The sequence below is a fragment of the Ovis aries genome, chromosome 4, assembly GCF_016772045.2.
Source record: "Ovis aries strain OAR_USU_Benz2616 breed Rambouillet chromosome 4, ARS-UI_Ramb_v3.0, whole genome shotgun sequence".
NCBI lineage: Eukaryota > Metazoa > Chordata > Mammalia > Artiodactyla > Bovidae > Ovis > Ovis aries.
The window spans coordinates 106810199-106831570 of record NC_056057.1 but is presented as its reverse complement, the minus strand read 5'-3'; the positions used below and the strand labels follow the sequence as shown (position 1 = coordinate 106831570).

The following is a 21372-nucleotide window of genomic DNA, read 5'->3' as shown; positions in this document are numbered from 1 at the left end:
TGTTTGAACAAATTCCTCTTCAGTGTTTCAAGTCCCAAAGGCTTCAGAAAAAAAGTGAAGCCTTTGGCCAATGAATCTGCCCCAGTGTGGCAGCCTGGCCACAGGGTCCATGTGCCATGGGACACAGAGCTCTTTGTCCAGGATCAGGTTTTGTGGTGCCAACAAGAGAAATGCCTTGGAGCTCCCTCAATAGAGATGCACGTGAGGGAGCCTGGGAGCAATCCGTTGATATCGTTTAGAATGATGAGTTTTGCTTTGTTTTGTTCGCACACTATATTTTCCCAGGACCTGACAGTGACACTAGGCCGTTGTTGTCCTAGGGAAGTGATTCTCAAACTTTTGGTCTCAGCACCACTTTACTTTCAAATTTAGTGAAGACCCTGTGTTTTGTTTGGGTGGATTATATCTCCAAACATTTGCTGCATTAAGAAAAATGGAGTCATTTGTCAAATGTTTTGCGAAATATTTATTTCTTCATTCATTAAAAATAACAATATATCAAATACATGTTGACATAAATAATATATTTTGAATGAAAGGCCACTATATTTTTCAAAGCAAAAACAGTTAGTGAGAAGAATGACATTGTTGTATCATTTGTAAATCTAATGTCTGGCTTAATGGAAGACAACTGGATTCTTGTATTAGTTTCTGTATTCATCTATTGGGACACCACAGAGCGTGGTCTCTGGAAAGTGACACTGTATATCAATGAGAGGATGAGTGAAAATGGCAAAAACACCAGAGTATTTATATGAAAAGAGGCTTGACCTTGTAGACCCCAGAAAGAGTTCTGGGGTCTCCCCTGGTTTCCCAAACTACATTTTCAAAATACTGTCCTAGGGTTAAGCCTTCAGTAGCACCTAAATGGCAATATTTGGTTATGACCATGAGCCTATACACAGGGGTGATCTTAGGAAATAATAGATCAGGAATAAATGGTGACTGTGGGTATGAAAGTCCAAGAACATGCTGAAAGTCTTAACACACTGAAGGAGAGTCTAGATAGTAAAACAAGGAGGGGAAAGCTGGTAAGTAGAAGACAAAGCAAACAAAACTATGAACTCTGATCTCAGGGTAGAGATTGTCTCCCCTGTGTCATATCTTTACATATTCATCTCTGTCTGGGTGATTTCTGGTCTGTGGAAGAGTTAGCACTTCGTCAGTTAATTCAGTCATTAGAGGGAGCAGCAACAATCTAGTATTATCTCTTAAATAAGTACTAATAGCAGCAGTACTTGGAGAAGAAAGAGTACTCATCAGGAACAATATTACCATTGCTGGCAGCCCCCATACATACAGAAAAAAAGTAGTCACAGGAGGAGTATTCGTGCAAATGGCGTGAGTTTATGAAGGGTAAGTAGTCACTGCAGAAAAAGCATTACTAGTACTATTGTCCCCAGACATTGTAGGGGAAGGATAATTTGTAATCAGAGCATCAGTACCAAGGCTAGCAGTTGGAGAAGGGGTTACTGTAAGAGGAGAGGTTACTGTAGCAAAAGTAGTGTTCTTATCGTAAATACTTTCAGAGAAACTAGTCACAATAGAAAACCATTGCTAGTAGTATCAGCAGCAATATCTGTAGGAATACAGTGTAGTGGGTGAGTATTATTAGTGCTAGTAGCAACAGTATTTGTTGAAGAATGAGTAGTGGTAATAAGAACAGGAGTACCCGTGGTAGTATCAGTAGTACTTGCTGGGAAAGAAGTCGCTGTGATAGGAAGTGTAGCACTAGTTCTGGCAGTAGTAGTATTTGCAGGGAAAGGCACAATAGAATTAGGAACATTCATATCAATAACTTCAATAGCACTTGCTGGGAAAGGCATGATTGTGACAAGAAGAATACCATCAGTGCTGGACATGAGTAGTGTTAGTAGGGGAAGGTATAGTAGTATTAGAGACAGCAGTACTAGCTGAAACTTCAGTACTACTTGTTGGGAAAGGCATGGTTGTGACTGGAAGAGGAACATTAGTGCTATCAGCAGTAGTATTCATTGGGGAAGATATAGTGATATCAGGGACAGTAGTACTAGTTGTAGCTTCAGTAGCACTTGTTGTGTATGGCGTATCCGTGATAGGAAGAGTGATATCAGTGCTATCAGTAGTTGTATCTATAGGGGAAGAGAGAGTGGCATTAGGGACAGTAGTACTAGTGGTAACTTCAGCAGTACTTGTTGGGTAAGGCACGGTTGTGACTGGAAGAGGAACATTAGTGCTATCAGTAGTAATATTTATTGGGGAAGACATAGTGGTATTAGGGACAGTAGTACTAGTTGTAACGTCAGTGGCACTTGTTGGGTAAGGCGTGGCTGTGACCGGAAGAGTGATATCAGTGCTATCAGTTGTAGTATACTTAGGGGAAGTTATAGTAGTATTAGGGACAGAAGTGCTAGTTGAAACTTCAGTAGCACTTGTTGGGAAAGGCATGGTTGTGACTGGAAGAGGAACATTAGTGCTATCATCAGTGGTAGCATTCATAGGGGAAGATATAGTGGTATTAGGGATAGTAGTACTAGTTGAAACATCAGTGGTACTTGTTGAGTAAGGCATGGCTGTGACTGGAAGAGTGATATCAGTGCTATCAGTAGTAGTATTTATAGAGGAAGATACAGTGGTGTTAGGGACAGAAGTGCTAGTGGAAACTTCAGCAGTACTTGTTGGGTAAGGCATGGTTGTGACTGGAAGAGGAACATTAGTACTATCAATAGTAATATTTATTGGGGAAGAAATAGTGGTATTAGGGACAGTAGTACTAGCTGAAACTTCAGTAGCACTTGTTGGGAAAGGCATGGTTGTGACTGGAAGAGGAACATTAGTACTATCAGTGGTAGTATTTATTGGGGAAGAAATAGTGGTATTAGGGACAGCAGTACTAGTTGAAACTTCAGTAGTACTTGTTGTGTAAGAAGGCATGGCTGTGACAGGAAGAGTGATATGAGTACTATCAGTAGTAGTAGTATTTACAGGGGAAGAGAGAGTGGTATTAGGGACAGTAGTACTAGTTGAAACTTCAGTAGCACTTGTTGAGTAAGGCATGGTCGTGACTGGCAGAGGAACATTAGTGCTATCAGCAGTAGTATTTATTGGGGAAGATATAGTGACATTAGGGACAGTAGTACTAGTTGTAGCTTCAGTAGCACTTGTTGGGAAAGGCATGGTTGTGACAGGAAGAGGAACATTAGTGCTATCGGTGGTAGCATTCATAGGGGAAGATATAGTGGTATTAAGGACAGTAGCACTAGTTGAAACTTCAGCAGTACTTGTTGGGTAAGGCATGGTTGTGACAGGAAGAGGAACATTAGTACTATCAATAGTAATATTTATTGGGGAAGAAATAGTGGTATTAGGGACAGCAGTACTAGTTGAAACTTCAGTAGTACTTGTTGTGTAAGAAGGCATGGCTGTGACAGGAAGAGTGAAATGAGTATTATCAGTAGTAGTAGTATTTACAGGGGAAGAGAGAGTGGTATTAGGGACAGTAGTACTAGTTGAAACTTCAGTAGCACTTGTTGGGTAAGGCATGGTTGTGACTAGCAGAGTAATATTAGTGCTATCAGCAGTAGTATTTATTGGGGAAGATATAGTGATATCAGGGACAGTAGTACTAGTTGAAACTTCAGTAGCACTTGTTGTGTATGGCGTGTCTGTGACAGGAAGAGTGATATCAGTGCTATCAGTAGTTGTATCTACAGGGGAAGAGAGAGTGGCATTAGGGACAGTAGTACTAGTTGAAACTTCAGTCGCACTTGTTGGGTAAGGCACGGTTGTGACGGGAAGAGGAACATTAGTGCTATCAGTAGTAATATTTATTGGGGAAGAGAGAGTGGTATTAGGGACAGTAGTACTAGTTGAAGCATCAGTAGTACTTGTTGGGTAAGGCATGGCTGTGACTGGAAGAGTGATATCAGTGCTATCAGTAGTTGTATCTACAGGGGAAGAGAGAGTGGAATTAGGGACAGAAGTGCTAGTTGAAACTTCAGCAGTACTTGTTGGGTAAGGCATGGTTGTGATGGGAAGAGGAGCATTAGTGCTATCAGTGGTAATATTTATTGGGGAAGAAATAGTGGTATTAGAGAGAGTAGTACTAGTTGAAACATCAATAGTACTTGTTGGGTAAGGCATGGCTGTGACTGGAAGAGTGATATCAGTGCTATCAGTAGTAATATTTATTGGGGAAGAAATAGTGGTATTAGGGACAGTAGTACTAGTTGAAACATCAGTAGTACTTGTTGGGTAAGGCATGGCTGTGATAGGAAGAGTGATATCAGTGCTATTAGTAGTAGTATTTATAGGGAAAGATACAGTGGTGTTAGGGACAGAAGTGCTAGTGGAAACATCAGTAGTACTTGTTGAGTAAGGCATGTCTGTGATAGGAAGAGTAATATCAGTGCTATCAGTAGTAGTAGTAATAGGGAAAGATATAGTAGCATTAGGGATGGTAGTACTAGTTGAAACTTCAGTAGCATTTGTTGGGTAAGGCATTGTTGTGACAGTAAAAGTAACATTAGTGCCATCAGTAGTAGTATTTATAGGGGAAGGTATAGTGGCATTAGGGACAGAAGTACTAGTTGAAAATTCAGCAGTACTTGTTGGGTAAGGCATGGTTGTGATGGGAAGAGTAACATTAGTGCTATCAGTAGTAGTATTAATAGGGAAATGTATAGTGGTATTAGGGACAGTAGTACTAGTTGAAAATTCAGCAGTACTTGTTGGGTAAGGCATGGTTGTGATGGGAAGAGTGATATCAGTGCTATCAGTAGTAGTATTAATAGGGAAATGTATAGTGGTATTAGGGACAGTAGTACTAGTTGAAACTTCAGCAGTACTTGCTGGGTAAGGCATGGTTGTGATGGGAAGAGTAACATTAGTGCTATCAGTAGTAGTATTAATAGGGAAATGTATAGTGGTATTAGGGACAGTAGTACTAGTTGAAACTTCAGCAGTACTTGCTGGGTAAGGCATGGTTGTGATGGGAAGAGTAACATTAGTGCTATCAGTAGTAGTATTAATAGGGAAATGTATAGTGGTATTAGGGACAGTAGTACTAGTTGAAAATTCAGCAGTACTTGTTGGGTAAGGCATGGTTGTGATGGGAAGAGTGATATCAGTGCTATCAGTAGTAGTATTAATAGGGAAATGTATAGTGGTATTAGGGACAGTAGTACTAGTTGAAACTTCAGCAGTACTTGCTGGGTAAGGCATGGTTGTGATGGGAAGAGTAACATTAGTGCTATCAGTAGTAGTATTAATAGGAAATGTATAGTGGTATTAGGGACAGTAGTACTAGTTGAAACTTCAGCAGTACTTGCTGGGTAAGGCATGGTTGTGATGGGAAGAGTAACATTAGTGCTATCAGTAGTAGTATTAATAGGGAAATGTATAGTGGTATTAGGGACAGTAGTACTAGTTGAAAATTCAGCAGTACTTGTTGGGTAAGGCATGGTTGTGATGGGAAGAGTGATATCAGTGCTATCAGTAGTAGTATTAATAGGGAAATGTATAGTGGTATTAGGGACAGTAGTACTAGTTGAAACTTCAGCAGTACTTGCTGGGTAAGGCATGGTTGTGATGGGAAGAGTAACATTAGTGCTATCAGTAGTAGTATTAATAGGAAATGTATAGTGGTATTAGGGACAGTAGTACTAGTTGAAAATTCAGCAGTACTTGCTGGGTAAGGCATGGTTGTGATGGGAAGAGTAACATTAGTGCTATCAGTAGTAGTATTAATAGGGAAATGTATAGTGGTATTAGGGACAGTAGTACTAGTTGAAAATTCAGCAGTACTTGTTGGGTAAGGCATGGTTGTGATGGGAAGAGTGATATCAGTGCTATCAGTAGTAGTATTAATAGGAAATGTATAGTGGTATTAGGGACAGTGGTACTAGTTGAAACTTCAGCAGTACTTGCTGGGTAAGGCATGGTTGTGATGGGAAGAGTAACATTAGTGCTATCAGTAGTAGTATTAATAGGGAAATGTATAGTGGTATTAGGGACAGTAGTACTAGTTGAAACTTCAGCAGTACTTGCTGGGTAAGGCATGGTTGTGATGGGAAGAGTAACATTAGTGCTATCAGTAGTAGTATTAATAGGGAAATGTATAGTGGTATTAGGGACAGTAGTACTAGTTGAAAATTCAGCAGTACTTGTTGGGTAAGGCATGGTTGTGATGGGAAGAGTGATATCAGTGCTATCAGTAGTAGTATTAATAGGGAAATGTATAGTGGTATTAGGGACAGTGGTACTAGTTGAAACCTCGGTAGCGCTTGTTGGGTAAGGCATGGTTGTGGCGGGAAGCATAACACTAGTGCTCTCAGGAGCAGTGTTTGTAGGGAGAGATGCACTGGTATTGGCAACAGTAGCACCAGCTGAAACTTCAGCAGCGCTTGTTGGGAAAGAAGTGGTTGTCGTAGGAAGAGCGGCACTAGTGCTCTCAGCGGTGCTGGTACCAGTGCCACTTGAAGCAGAGGAACTGGTGGTGTCAGAAGCAGCAGCAGCAGTAGAAGCTGCGGAAGGACGTGAAGAGCTCATTGGGAAGGTACTCGCCATAGCTGTCGTAGAAACTATAGGACCACCGTGAATCCAAGTAACCTCAGTTAACTTTTCCAGGCTGATAATCTTATCAGTCAGTTGAATATTTAGTGTCTGCCAGAAAAGAAGAGATGAAGTTGGTATTTTAAAATTTGTTAAATATCACATTTAAGTTAAAACTTACATTACAGTATAACAACTGTGCAATGCAACTTATTAAGACCAGTCTAACACACAGCACAATCTCTTTGGGAAACATACGGAGAGGATTCCATCAGATCATTGATCATTGATCCCTGGACTATCCTGAGAGGATCACTAATGTGCACTGTACAATATGAGTCAACATTTGCAAATATATATAACCTTTCAAGTATAAGTAAATACAACAATAGTGCTAACAACTTTACAGAAAAATAAAATTAATGTATGATATGATAGCATTCCTTTAAGACATACCTGATTGTAAGGGTCACTCTTGAAATTCATCACCATGAATTGTTGATTGTCATAGGAGACAGTCACTTGTGTTATATCAGTAGAGTTTATGCCCCAGATACTAATATATCCAACTTTCAGTGAATTAGTGTCACTCAAATAATTATTATGTATCATTTGGATTTGCAGTACACTCTGCAAAGAATGTATAAAGAGGAAAATATACATAATACATCTGTTAATAGATTAAATTCTATATTACAATGTTAACAAAAATGCTGGTTTTATTCTTAAATATTTCATGAAGACATACTTCCTGAGTACTTAAGACAATAAATTTGAGGTGCTCAAAACAGGTTTGTGTGTCAACATTATGAAAGCTTTTTAACTACATTATTACTAATTCTTACAATGATTTTGAAAAGAAAAAATCTTTATGTCTGTTTCTCAGATGAGAAAACTGAGGCTCTGGGAGAGAAAATGAGAAGGTCAAGGTTGTACAGCTTAAAGGCATTTATATGGTTGGAATCATGATGAACTTCTGTGCGTAGCACTGTGTGACTTAGCACAGTATAAATAAACGATTATGGCAACTTGTCCCTAGGCTAAGGATCAGTCATTCAATTCAATCACTCGCTCGTGTCCGACTTTTTGCGACCCCATAGACTGCAGCATGCCAGGCTTCCCTGTCCATCACCAACTCCCAGAGCTTGTTAAAACTCATGTCCTTTGAGTCGGTGATGCCATCCAACCATCTCATCCTCTGTCATCCCTTTCTCCTCCTGCCTTCAATCTTTCCCAGCATCAGGGTCTTTTCCAGTGAGTTGGCTCTTGGCATCAGGTGGCCAAAGTATTGGAGCTTCAGTTTGAGCATCAGTCCTTCCAATGAATATTCAGGACTGATTTCCTTTAGGATGAACCGGTTTGATCTCCTTGTGGTCCAAGGGACTCCCAAGAGTCTTTTCCAACACCACAATTCAAAAGCATCAGTTCTTTGGTGCTCAGCTTTCTTTATAGTCCAATTCTCACATCCATACATGACTCCTGGAAAAACCATAGCTCTGACTAGATGGACTTTTGTTGGCAAAGTAATGTCTCTGCTTTCTAGTATGTTGTCTAGGTTTGTTATAGCTTTTCTTCCAAGGAGAAAGCATCTTTTAATTTTGTGGTTGCAGTCATCATCTGCAGTGATTTTGGAGCCCAAAAATATAAAGTCTGTCACTGTTTCCATCGTTTCCCCATCTATTTGCCATGAAGTGATGGGACCGGATGGCATGATCTTAGTTTTCTGAATGTTGAGTTTTAAGCCAGCTGTTTCCCTCTTCTCTTTCATTTTCATCAAGAGGCTCTTTAGTTCTTCTTCTCTTTCTGCCATAAGGGTGGTGTCATCTGCATATCTGAGGTTATTGATATTTCCCCCAGCAATCTTGATTCCAATTTGAGCTTCATCCAGCCTGGCATTTAGTATGATGTACTTTGCACATAAGTTAATTAAGCAGGGTGACAATATACAGCCTTGACATACTCCTTTCCCAATTTGGAACCAGTCTGTTGTTCCATGCCCGGTTCTAACTGTTGCTTCTGACCTGCATACAGATTTCTCAAGAGGCAGGTCAGGTGGTCTGGTATTCCCAAGTCTTAAAGAATTTTCCCATAGTTTGTTATGATCCACACAGTCAAAGGCTTTAGCATAGACTAAGGATAGTTTGCAACAAATCTAAATTATCAACTATATTGAGTATCAACACATGGGTTACCATAATGTGAATGAAGTCACAAGATGTTAGAAGATTAAGGCCTAAATGAAAATCATCATGAATATTTGTTATGGGTGTTAAAAGAAAATAAAAAGAATCACCATGGGAATAGGGTTGCCAAGAAAGGACTTAGGAACGACGTGGAACGTGAGAAGTCCTGGGAAGACGGATAGAGCTGATGAAGACAAAATGAACAGGAAAGGGAATGGGGTGGAGGGAGGCAGAGACACCTGGCAAAGGCCCTGAGTTCACGGGCTCCTGAGTTCACGCTGGCACTGAACAGGGCAATTACTGGTTAAGTACCTAAGATGATGACTTGATGCAATCAATTAAGGAGACAGCTGCAGTAGAGTGAAACTATAAACTCCTAGACTCTGATAGCAACAGTAGAAAGAAAATTATGTTCAGTTGGCATTATGGAGAATTAACCAGACTTTTGTGACTGATTGAGCAATAAGAATCAAGAGAAAATTAAGAAAAAGGAATATAATATGAAGTAAATGGATGTTTTGGAGCTAACTCTTATGATTTGGGAGAGCTTATTTTCAAATTGTCTGGGATTTCGCAAGCCAGTAGATAGCCTGAAATTGAGTAACGTGATGGGAGATTTCACACACAGAAATTAACAAATGCTACAAATCAGCCACCAACTCCCATAACCTCATACCAGCCAGAACACCACTGATAAAAATTACTCCCAGGGGAAGCTCGCTTTCATGTCAAAGCACTGATCCTTAGGAAAACTCCATCAAACATCACATAGAAATAAGAATCCATTTATCACTACCTTGGAATAACAGAAGAATGGAATTTTAGCATTAGAAGATATTAACATTTATGAGAAACCAAATATATTATAATCAAGAAACAGGAGAACTATCTTCCCTAGCTTGAATAACTATTTAGCAGTAGGAAGAGAACTAAAATCCAGGACTTCTAGATGAACAGCTTCATTAAAAAGCAATATTTTCAGAGGAAAATGATATAATCTTCAATTCTTTTCTTAAACTAAGAGCAGAGAAGTTACATGCCTAATTAGTATACAAAGTCTTGCATTTTGTTTCAGAAAGGCAAATGCAGGATGTCAACATCATGACCCAATAATAATGTCTATGAAGGTAATTTGATACACGTGTTTAAAAAAATGCATAGTGTGATGCAATAACAGTAAGAAAACAGTTTAGCTAAAAGGAGCTAAGAGTTAGGTAATGAACTAAATAAGTATTTATTGTTGCATGCCACTGAGGTTTTGAGTTTTTGGTTTTGGGTTTGTTTGTTTGTTTTGGCAACAGAAAGTCCACACTGTCTTACAGACTATAATGCAAGCTATATATGTAATTTAACAAGAGAAAAAGGAAAAATTGCTTTGATGATGTTTTCTTTAACCCAATATATCCAAAATATTGGGCTTCCCTGGTGGCTCAGATTGTAAAGAATATGCCTGTAATGAGGGAGACCCAGGTATGATTCCTGGGTCAGGAAGATTCCCTGGAGGAGGGAATGGTTACCCATTCCAGTATTATTGCCCGGGAAATCCCATGGATAGAGGAGCCTGGCAAGCTACAGTCCATGGTGTCACAAAGATTCGGACGTGACTGAGGGACTAACACGCATCCAAAGTATTATTATTTTAACATACGTTTAACATAAAATATGAATGTGATATTTTATAATCTTTTTAAATATTTAAAATTAAGCTAGTCATATTTCAAAAGCTTGATTGCCACATGAGGCTAGTGACTATCATTGCAAACCATAGTGCAGTTCTAAGATAACCTCTCAATCCTGGGACCATGTTTTAAGAGAAATCTAGACTAATCTAGTCCAAACAGAATAAGCTAATCTGGAAACCAGGGTAGGCACAAAACAGAGGAAGTATGAAGTTAGCCTGGAGATGTATAATTCCAAGAAGACAGAAGGAGTATGTGACGGATACCTTCAAACACTTGAAGCACTGTTATGTAGAAGAAACACAATAGGTTTATGTTATACTATCCCTTAGTCAAATCCACAAGTAAAAATTAGAGAGAAGCAGATTATAGGTCTGATAGAGAATGATCCTCCTACTCTCATTAAAACTATATGGATTATCCATGGAATCATTTAACATGCCTAGTAGGTTGATTGTATTATGACCTCCAATGATTTGCCCCTCCCTATCTATCCTCTTTTCCATGCAATTGTGCAGTGACCTCCCTCTCTGGATGGGGCATTCTATCCCACCTCTGTTGGGGTTAGCCATATGACTTTGCCTATTGCCAACTTACTACAAATGGAGATTTCAGACAGCCCTCACTCAGGCTTTTCCACCTCTGTTTTTGCCCTCTTTCATAATCATGGAAATGTCATGCCCAGACCTGCGCATAAGACCATCTTAGATCATCCAAGAGCAGCTGACCTCCAACATGTGACCGCCCCCTCCAGATATATAATCACCGGAGCAAACAGACATTCCCATGACTGATTGCAGATGAATGTGAGCCGGCCAAGATCAGCCAAGCCCAGCTTAGACCATCTAAGCACTGCAAAGTTATAAGCTAAATAAGCATTAATTACTACATGCTGCTGAAGTTATGAGGTTGTTTTTTATGAAGTCATGAGGTTGTTTTTGCACCATTTTTGTGTAACAGATAGCCAATCTAGCATTTATCCTTCACATTTTTATCAGCCAGAAAGTGTCTCATTTCCTAAAAACATGTCATATATTCAAGGACTCATTTTTTTTCCCCAGCATTATATGAATTACAATTTTTTTTAATAGGGTGATGGTATACTGGGCAATTGTCAAAATAAGAACTGTTTCTTCCTTATTTTCATGTCAGTAGATCTGATTTGTAAATGTAAAGGAAGATGTGGGATATGATACCATTCACTGATTATATTCAATCTATAGCTAACTGGGAAAGGATTTATAAAATTCAATAAAACAGTCTTACCTGAGCTGCTGTAAAGTTTACCAAGAAATAGTTTCCATTTTCAAAGGTATCTGCAAGCAAGAAAAAAGAATAAGCAACTACTCATTGTTTTAACAATAGCAGATAATCTTTCATGCAGTCAAAAAATATTTCACTGGGATCCCAAGTACTGATCGACAAATCATGACCTCTGTAGAGCAGCACTAAAGGTAGTAGCTGAGGGAATATTTCACTCCTGGTTAGTGTGGGGATGTACCTATGGAAGAGGGTATTTTTGAGGTGAGCATCAGGAGATTGCAAATACAAGAGAATCTGGATTGAACTAATAGACACCATAGGTGAAAAAGCATGGAGGCTACTGATTGCAACAGCAAAGAATCTGCCTGCAGTACAGGAGACCTGGCTTTGATCCCTGGGTAAGGAAGATCCCCTGGGGAAGGGAATGGCTACCACTCCCCAGAATTCTCGCCTGGAGAATTCTGTGGACAGAGGAGCTTGGCAGACTACAGTCCATGCAGTCGCAGAGTGGGACACAACTGAGCAACTAACACAGAGCAAGCGCATAGCCTTGAGAAGTCACATGGCTGTGACAATAAAGGCTTAGAATCGGGGAGAGTGGTTAGGAATTTGTGCTCTCAAGAGACATTGCCATAGATTCAAATTTCCACTTTTGTATTATTGTGAAAACTCTGGGAAATTACTTAACATTTCATTATTTGTAGACTGGAGATGTTAATAATACCCAGCTCAAGGCAATGAGGTCTACAACATGCCACTTGTGTTGATAAGTGCTCAAAATTTGTTGTTCACAATCATCTTCAAAGTCATCATCATCTCTACCTTCCTGGCTCCTCTCTCCCTACCCTTAGCTCATCCTTCCACAGTCTTCCAGATCCTAAGGCCTCTGGCCTCAGCTTGTTACATCTATGTGTTCAACTCGTAATTCAATCCTATATCCACCACTCTTCAGCTCCTGTGTTTCTTTTGTTTTTCCCCACTGAATCTGGTCCTTTCAAAATCACCAATGATAAATTATATTAAATTTCAATAGCTCATCATGATGGTCAAGATTTTTAGCTTCTTTGCCCACACATCTCCTCTTTGAAATACTCCTCAGTTGATATCTGCTTTACTCATTCTCCTTATGTGGCTAAATGCCAGTTTCATAAAAGTCAGTTTTATTTTGTGTTTTATTCTTGGCCCTAGTCAACATTTCATCTCTAATCAATATGCCAACATAGTCTCTCCCTGAACCCAATAATAGTCTTTGTTTTTTAAATTAACTCCACTCTTGTGGAAATGAACACTTGTAAACTCTTATTTTTAAACTGAGCTTTGGCTAGAAAGTGAACATAAGAAAACACCATAGCCTATTTTAGCAGTTTTAATATAAAATTTTTAAAGAATGAGATTCTGTTCATATAAGCTATTTAAGATTAACTTTGACCTAACTATTGAATCTTCTTAAATCTAAGTAAATTTTTAAAAATAATTACAAACAGTTAAGAGAAAAATTAAATTAAATCTATACTTGTATCTTCATATTTTAAATTTTAATTTCTAGGGCTGGTGAAAAAGGGAAAAGTGCTTCTGCGTAGAACTTAAACAGTGTAAAAAGTTTAAAACTTGCTGGGAGCACTAATTTTTAACTTTAAGGCTAGAATATATTTGCTGTAGAAACCTAAAATTTTATTGGAGAAGGACATGGCAACCCACTCCAGTATTCTTGCCTGGGAAATCCCACGGACAGAGGAGCCTGGTGGGCTGCAGTCCATAGGCTCACAAACAGAGTTGGACATGATTTAGTGACTAAACAACAACAAAGTTTTACAGAAAATTGTTTTTTCCCTCCTATTTTTGAAACATATTGCTCATAGAGAGCTGATTTTGCACACTAACTTTGGTGCTATAAACCCAATATGATATTAATCATCTAGTCCTAATCAGCTCAAGCTGTATAAAAGGATTCTTGTTGTTTAGTTGCTAAGTCGTGTCCAACTTTTGCAACCTCATGGATGGTAGCCTGCCAGGCTCTTCTGTCCACAGGATTTTCCAGGGAAGAATTCTGGAGTGGGTTACCATGTCCCTCCCGATCCAGGAATCAAACCCACGTCTCCTGCATTGGCAGGAGGATTATTTACCACTGAGCCAGCAGGGAAGCTGGAAAGGATTCCAGATTCCCTTAAAACATTGGTTCTCAACCAGCAGCAATTCTGCTGGTGAAACATGTAGCAGTTATCTAGAGACCCATTGGTTGTTACGTTTTGGAGCTGGAGAGTTTTAGCATCTAGTGGGTAAAGGGTGGGGTGTATAAACATTGTATAATTAATGGTTCAACCACCACCAATAACAAAGAATTCAGTTCAGTTCAGTTCAGTCGCTCAGTCATGTCTGACTCTTTGCAACCCCATGAATCGCAGCACCCCAGGCCTCCCTGTTCATCACCAACTTCTGGAGTTTACCCAAACTCATGTGCATCAAGTCGGTGATGCCATCCAGCCATCTCATCCTCGGTCGTCCCCTTCTCCCCCTACTCCCAATCCCTCCCAGCATCAGAGTCTTTTCCAATGAGTCAGCTCTTCACATGAGGTGGCCAAAGTATTGGAGCTTCAGCCTCAGCATTAGTCCTTCCAATGAACACCCAGGACTGATCTCCTTTAGGACGGACTGATTGGATCTCCTTGCAGTCCAACGGACTCTCAAGAGTCTTCTCCAACACCACAGTTCAAAAGCATCAATTCTTCGGCGCTCAGCTTTCTTCACAGTCCAACTCTCACATCCATACATGACTACTGGAAAACCATAGCCTTGACTAGATGGACCTTTGGTGGCAAAGTAATATCTCTGCTTTTGAATATGCTATCTAGGTTGGTCATAACTTTCCTTCCAAGGAGTAAACGTCTTTTAATTTCATGGCTGCAATCACCATCTGCAGTGATTTTGGAGCCCCCCAAAATAAAGTCTGACACTGTTTCCACTGTTTCCCCATCTATTTGCCATGAAGTGATGGGACCAGATGCCATGATCTTCATTTTCTGAATGTTGAGCTTTAAGCCAACTTTTTCACTCTCCTCTTTCACTTACATCAAGAGGCTTTTTAGTTCCTCTTCACTTTCTGCCATAAGGGTGATGTCATCTGCATATCTGAGGTTATTGATATTTCTCCCAGCCATCTTGATTCCAGCTTGTGCTTCTTCCAACCCAGTGTTTCTCATGATATACTCTGCATAGAAGTTAAATAAGCAGGGTGCCAATATACAGCCTTGATGTACTCCTTTTCCTATTTGGAACCAGTCTGTTGCTCCATGTCCAGTTCTAACTGTTGCTTCCTGACCTGCATATAGGTTTCTCAAACATCAATGTTACCAAGGTTGAGAAAACCTGCACAAATAAAGGTACTTTCTTAAAAAAAGGAGAGAATTCTTGCTCTCTAATTTCAAAAGTTACTTCAGGGACTCCTCTGGCAGTCCATTGGTTGAGACTTTGCCTTCCAATACAGGGTTTGTGAGTTCAGTCTCTAGTGGGAGAGCTAAGATCCCACATGCCTCAAGGTCAAAAGCCCAAAACACAAAACAGAAGCAATATTGCAACAAATTAAATAAAGACTTTAAAAGTGGTCCATATAAAAAAAAATCTTAAAAAAAACTACTTCAAAGCAATTATAATCAAGACAGTGTGTTACTGGCCGGTAATTACTGTTGCTATAATTTTCTGCTCACCAAACAAATTCTTTACTGAAGTTTCATCTTTCACATACACTTCACTTAAGGAAAAAGATGTACTTCCTAATAGATGAGAACATCTTAGCCCATTAATAAACACAGTTCTTAAATTTAAAAACTGACCTTGTGGCATATTATTTTCTTGCAGGGTTCAAGTCCCACTCCCTTAAAAGTTGGCTTGGGTGGCTAGTTAATCTCTTTTCTCTGATTTTTGGGCTTTTTGTTGTTATGCTAGCCACTCTGATTTAAATGTAAAATAACTTAAAAGCTTGTAATGGAAATTTATTGTTTATCTTGCATATTAATGATACATTTTATTCAGCAACTACGTTTTGGGAATTCTATCTATATATTAAATCAATTAAATCTGCATAAAATCTACATGATAAGTAATATCTTACAGATTTTGAAAACTGAGGAAATACAGGCAGAAAGATATAAAGCTATGCTGCTGCTGCTGCTGCTGCTAAGTCACGTCCGTCGTGTCCGACTCTGTGCGACCCCATAGACGGAAGCCCACCAGGGTCCTCTGTCCCTGGGATTCTCCAGGCAAGAACACTGGAATGAGTTGCCATTTCCTTCTCCAATGCATGAAAGTGAAAAGTGAAAGTGAAGTCTCTCAGTCGTGTCCAACTCTTAGTGGCCCCATGGACTGTAGTCTCCCAGGTTCCTCTGTCCATGGGATTTCCCAGGCAAGAGAACTTGAGTGGGGTGCCATTGCCTTCTCCGATATAAAGCTATAAAGCTTCCCAATAGATATGCAATTAATAAATGACTGAAATGGTTTTTGAAGCCAGACCTATTGAATTCCAATATATCACATGTCTCTCCAGAGAGTTAACTTAAAAAACAAATCCAGAGACTAAATGGAACTTTGAAAATAAAAGTAATCTAATTCCTTTATATCCCTCCATTTTTTGCCAGTTCCACCTATAAATGAGATAAAAGAAAATAATTTGAAAAACATCTCTCTTATATATTGTGTTAAAGGAATATAGGCTTCTAAAGTATTATCCATACAGGAAGAAGAGTAATTTAAAATGCCACTTGCAACATCATCAAAAACTTAGAAATACTTAGGATAACTTAACAAAATATGTGCAAGACCCATGCACTGAAAATTATAAAATGTTGCTGAAGTAATTCAAGAATACTTTCACTTACTTACTTACCTAATTGAAGATGAGATAGAGAGGAAGATGGATAACCCTAAATTTATCTTTAGTATCAATGCATTTCTGTTAAAGTTCTAATAAGCTTTTTGTTAGGTACTGACAAGTTGATTTAAAATTTTTTGTGAAATCCAAAGGAACTACAATAAACAAATCTGAAACTACTTTAGTCAAGGCAATATGATAGTGGCATAAGGATTAAACATTCAGATCAACAGAAAAACTAACCCAAAATAAACTCTCAGCCACATGTAACCTATTGATAGCTAACAGAAATGTCAGGAAAATAAACCAAGGAAAAAAGATTATACTTTCAAGAAAGTGGTGCTTGATCAGCTGGACAAACATGGGGGGAAATGAACCTGGACTATTACATACATACAAAATATAATACTATTGAGGTGGATTCCTAATATATAAAAGCTAAGACTGTAAAACTGGTAATCTTCAGTTAGGCTATGTGATATGATTTATGATAAATAATACATATTTGGTCTTCATCAGAGGGCTCCGCAGAGCAAGTGGTAAATTACCCTTCTGCTGCAGCAGAAGACGCAAGAAGATCCCTTGGAGTAAGAAATGGCAACCCACTCCCGTGTTCCTGTCTAGAAAGTCCATGGACAGAGAAGCTGCTATAGAAGCCTAGAACTGGAATTTCAGGTGAAGAGAGCAATCAAGGTGCCTTTTGTTATGTTAATGAGGTGACTTTTGAAAAGCGACTCAGGATGGTGGGTGTGTGCTGTGTGTTGTTCTTAGTTACTCAGTCCTGTCCGACTCTTTGCGACCCCATAACTGTAGCCTGCCTGGCTCCTCTGTCCATGAGGATTCTTCAGGCAAGAATACTGGAGTGGGTTGCCATGCCCTTCTCCAGGGGATCATCCCAACCCAGAGATCGAACCCAGGTCTCCCACTAGTTGCCAGAATAACCAACTATCAGTCTTACTCTGAGACCTCTGGAAGGGAGAGGGGCTGTAGATTGCATCAGTAGCCAACGGCCAAGAATTTAAACACCATGCCTATGTAATGAAGCTTTCAAAAAAAGAAAAACAACAACAGCAACAACAATAAGAAGAACACAAAGAATGAGGTCCAGAGAGCTTAGGGGTTGGAACACACATGGAAATGTGGGGAGAGGGACACACCTGGAATGGGCAGGGGAGCTCTACAACGCTTCTCTCATACTTGCCCTATGCATTGCTTCTATCTCGCTATTTCTGAGTGGTATCCTTGTGTAATACACCCATAAACTATTATGCAAAATGTTTCTCTGAGGTCTGCTACCCACTCTAGCAAATTAATCCAACTTGAGGAGGGGGTCATGGGACCCTCCGATTTATAGTTGGTCATTCAGAAGTACAGATCTAGCATCAGAAGAGGGTGGAGAAGGCAGGAGGAGGAAGTCTTGTGAAACCGACCCCTTAACCTTGGGATCTGACATGATCTCCAGTAGTTAGTGTCAGAATTGAATTGAATTGAATTGTAGCACACCCAGCTGGTGTCCCAGAATTGCTTGTTGGTGTGGAAAAACACTCACATATACATATGTTGGAATTGGTACCACAACACTCTTTAGGCTAAGACACAAGAAGCACAAATCATATAAGAAAAGCATGAATAAATTGATGTCTAATCAAAATTAAAGTTACTCTTTGCCAGATACCATCATGGAATTGAAAGGGCAAGTCACAGACAGGGAGAACAAACCATATATTTGATAAAAGACGGTAAAATATGTAACTCATAGAACTCAATAATAAAGACAAATGGCAATAAAAAAAATGGGTGAAGGACTTGAACCTCATATAAGAAGGTATGTGAAGTGAAGTGAAATGAAAGTCATTCAGTTGTATCTGACTCTTTGGGACCCCACAGAATATACAGTCCATGGAATTCTCCAGGCCAGAATACCGGAGTGGGGAGCCTTTCCCTTCTCCAAGGGATTTTCCCAACCCAGGGATTGAACCCAGGTCTCCTGCATTGCAAGCGGATTCTTTACCAGCTGAGCCACAAGGGAAGCCAAGAATACTGGAGTGGGTGGCCTATCCCTTCTCCAGCAGATCTTCCTGACTCAGCAATCGAACCAGGGTCTCTTGCATTGCAGGCAGATTCTTTACCAACTGAGCTATCAGGGAAGGCCTAAGAATGTATATGCTGCTAAGTCACTTCAGTCGTGTCTGACTCTGTGCGACCCCATAGGTGGCAGCCCACCAGGCTCCCCCGTCCCTGGGATTCTCCAGGCAAGAACACTGGAGTGGGTTGCCATTTCCTTCTCCAGTGCATAAAAGTGAAAAGTGAAAGTGAGTTGCTCAGTCGTGTCCGACTCCTAGCGACCCCATGGACTGCAGCCTACCAGGCTCCTCCATCCATGGGATTTGCCAGGCAAAAGTACTGGAGTGAGTTGCCATTGCCTTCTCCGAAGAATGTATATAATTGTATATAAATAACCAATAAACACATGATAAGATGCTCAACATCAAGGAAGTGCAAATCACATCCATAATGAAATGCACTATACACCTACTATAATGGTTAAAAAATTTTAATTAATTCTTAGTGTTTGAGGATGTAGAAAACTGGAACTCTTAATTAGTAATGTTAGTAATAGAAAATAGTACACTTTAGAAAACAATTTGGTATTTTCTTTAACCAGTAATCATACGCTTGTCACATGACCAGGCCCAGCAATTCCATTTCTAGGATTTTACCCAAGAGAAGTAAAAACATATGTTACAAAATGACTTACACTCAAATAACCAGGGCAGGTTATAGGTAACAGTAAAAAATATGAAACAACTAATATGTTTATCGGTAAGTAAATGGATAAATTGTGGTACTCCCACAAGATGATTATTCAGGTGTCAAAAGTAATGAACCTTATGTGCAATAAAATGGATGAATCCTTAAAAATATTTTGTTAGGTGGAAGAGGCTAAGCACAAAGAGGACATACTGTAGGATTCTATTTACATAAAACCAAGAAAAGACAAATCTAATTCATAATGTCAGAAAGTAGATCAGTGGTTGTCAGAGACTGGAAATAATAAACTGGGAGTGAGGGGCAGTTTGCTGGAAAGAAGTAGAAGGGCTTTGTGTTTACAAAAATATTCTACATATTTATGGTCATAGTAGCAAACCAACAATTGTATACATTTGTCAAAACATATATTAATAGAACTGTAAACTTAAAATGGATACACTTTGGAGAAGGAAATGGCAACCCACTCCAGTACTCTTGCCTCGAGAATCCCATGGAGGGAGGAGTCTGGTAGACTACAGTCCACGGGGTCACAAAGAGTCGGACACGACTGAGCGACTTTACTACTACTATCAAGTTAATTAGAAAACAATAATTTTACTTTTAGGAATCTACCCTATGGAAATAATCTGAAATACAAACAAATGTTAATACTCAATGTTGTTATTTTATAACAAGAAAAACTGAAAACATCCTGCACAGGGAATAACTATAGAAAGATAAATTATGGAATATCCTCTCAATGGAATGTGATAATCGTAAGGTGTGATATTGATACGGTGTTTAAAATAATATCTAGACATATTTGTGTCATTAAGTTAAGTGCAAAGAAACAGGATTCACAAATTAAATATGGCAACCCACTCCAGTACTCCTGCCTGTTAAATCCTAGGAATGGAGGATCCTGAGAGGCTACAGTCTACGGGACCGCAAAGAGCTGGACACGACTGACCGACTTCACTTCACTTCATGTTTTCAACCAGAGGAGGAAATGACAACCCACCCCAGAAGTAATACCTGGAGAATCCCATGGACTGAGGAGTTATGGTCCATAGGGTCGCAATGAGTTGGACACAACTGAAGCAGCTGAGCATGCATTGTTTCAGCATTATTGAAAGTTAAGCATTATTTTAAGTAAAATGAAAGCAAAAGGTGTTACCGCAAAAATATCAACTGGTTTTAATTTTTTTTCTAATTTTTTATCTCTAAAATGTTTTCTTTAATGATGATATGTTTACCTTTGTAATGAATAAAATCAAAAGGAGGAAACCTTTAGAAATATTTTACTTTTGTAAATAAAGAAAAAATATTTTATTTTATTGAAAAAAAAACGATAAATTCAGTAACTGCTACCTGCTACAAGATTAGAGGTCCACAGTAATAAAGTATTGGAAAATGGACATCAGTTGGTGAGAGATTGTAAATCTACAGCAATGCCTGAGGAAGAGGGGTATTCCAGTTATAGTGACAAGCACCAATATCTAAGATAGAACTATCGTGTTCCTAGACTGGGAAGAGAAAGTACACAAAGCAATATTTCATTGACATAATTATTCTTTTGATAACTTTAATTCCCAAATTCTGAGACACTAAGAAATTTTCTAAGCTCTAATATGTTTCCTGAGTGGGCCTGCACTAAAAGAGTATTAGTCACTCAGTCATGTCTGACTCTTTGAGACCCTGGACTGGGGCCTGCCAGGCTCCTCTGTCTACGGGATTTCCCAGGCAAGGATACTGGAGTGGGTTGCCATTTCCTTCTCCAGGGGGTCTTCCCAACCCAGGGATTGAGCCCAGTCTCGTGCACTGCAGGCAGATTCTTTACTGTTTGAGCCACCACTTTGGAGGCAAAGGGTGCCTGGTTCTAGATGGTTGGCCCAAATAGAGGCAGATCTATGAACCACTGAGAGTGAATGGTCAGCTTGATATTTGCAGTAACACTCTTATCAGAGCGAGAAAGTTATAGGGAGGTTAAGTCCCCCAGCTGAATCTATAATATCAAATTGATGATCTTACAAAGCTGGGGACCCTATACCCTTCTATTACAACTACAGCATAATATATATGAGAAACAAAAGTTGCAAAAATC

The 21372-nt window shown here is 39.3% G+C and overlaps 1 protein-coding gene across 1 annotated transcript in view; it reads right to left on the bottom strand.

The window, feature by feature from the left end:
- Nucleotides 1-451: 451 nt before the first annotated feature.
- Nucleotides 452-21372, bottom strand: part of LOC101113672 (probable maltase-glucoamylase 2) — a 103162-nt gene continuing 82241 nt past the window's right edge. The window contains exons 46-49 of the mRNA XM_042248942.2: nucleotides 11660-11709; nucleotides 6988-7161; nucleotides 6384-6642; nucleotides 452-5189 (exon numbers count right to left, since the gene is read on the bottom strand). Coding sequence (XP_042104876.1) covers nucleotides 1849-5189; nucleotides 6384-6642; nucleotides 6988-7161; nucleotides 11660-11709 — 3824 coding nt within the window. The 3' untranslated portion in view covers nucleotides 452-1848. The remainder of the gene's footprint in view (nucleotides 5190-6383; nucleotides 6643-6987; nucleotides 7162-11659; nucleotides 11710-21372) is intronic.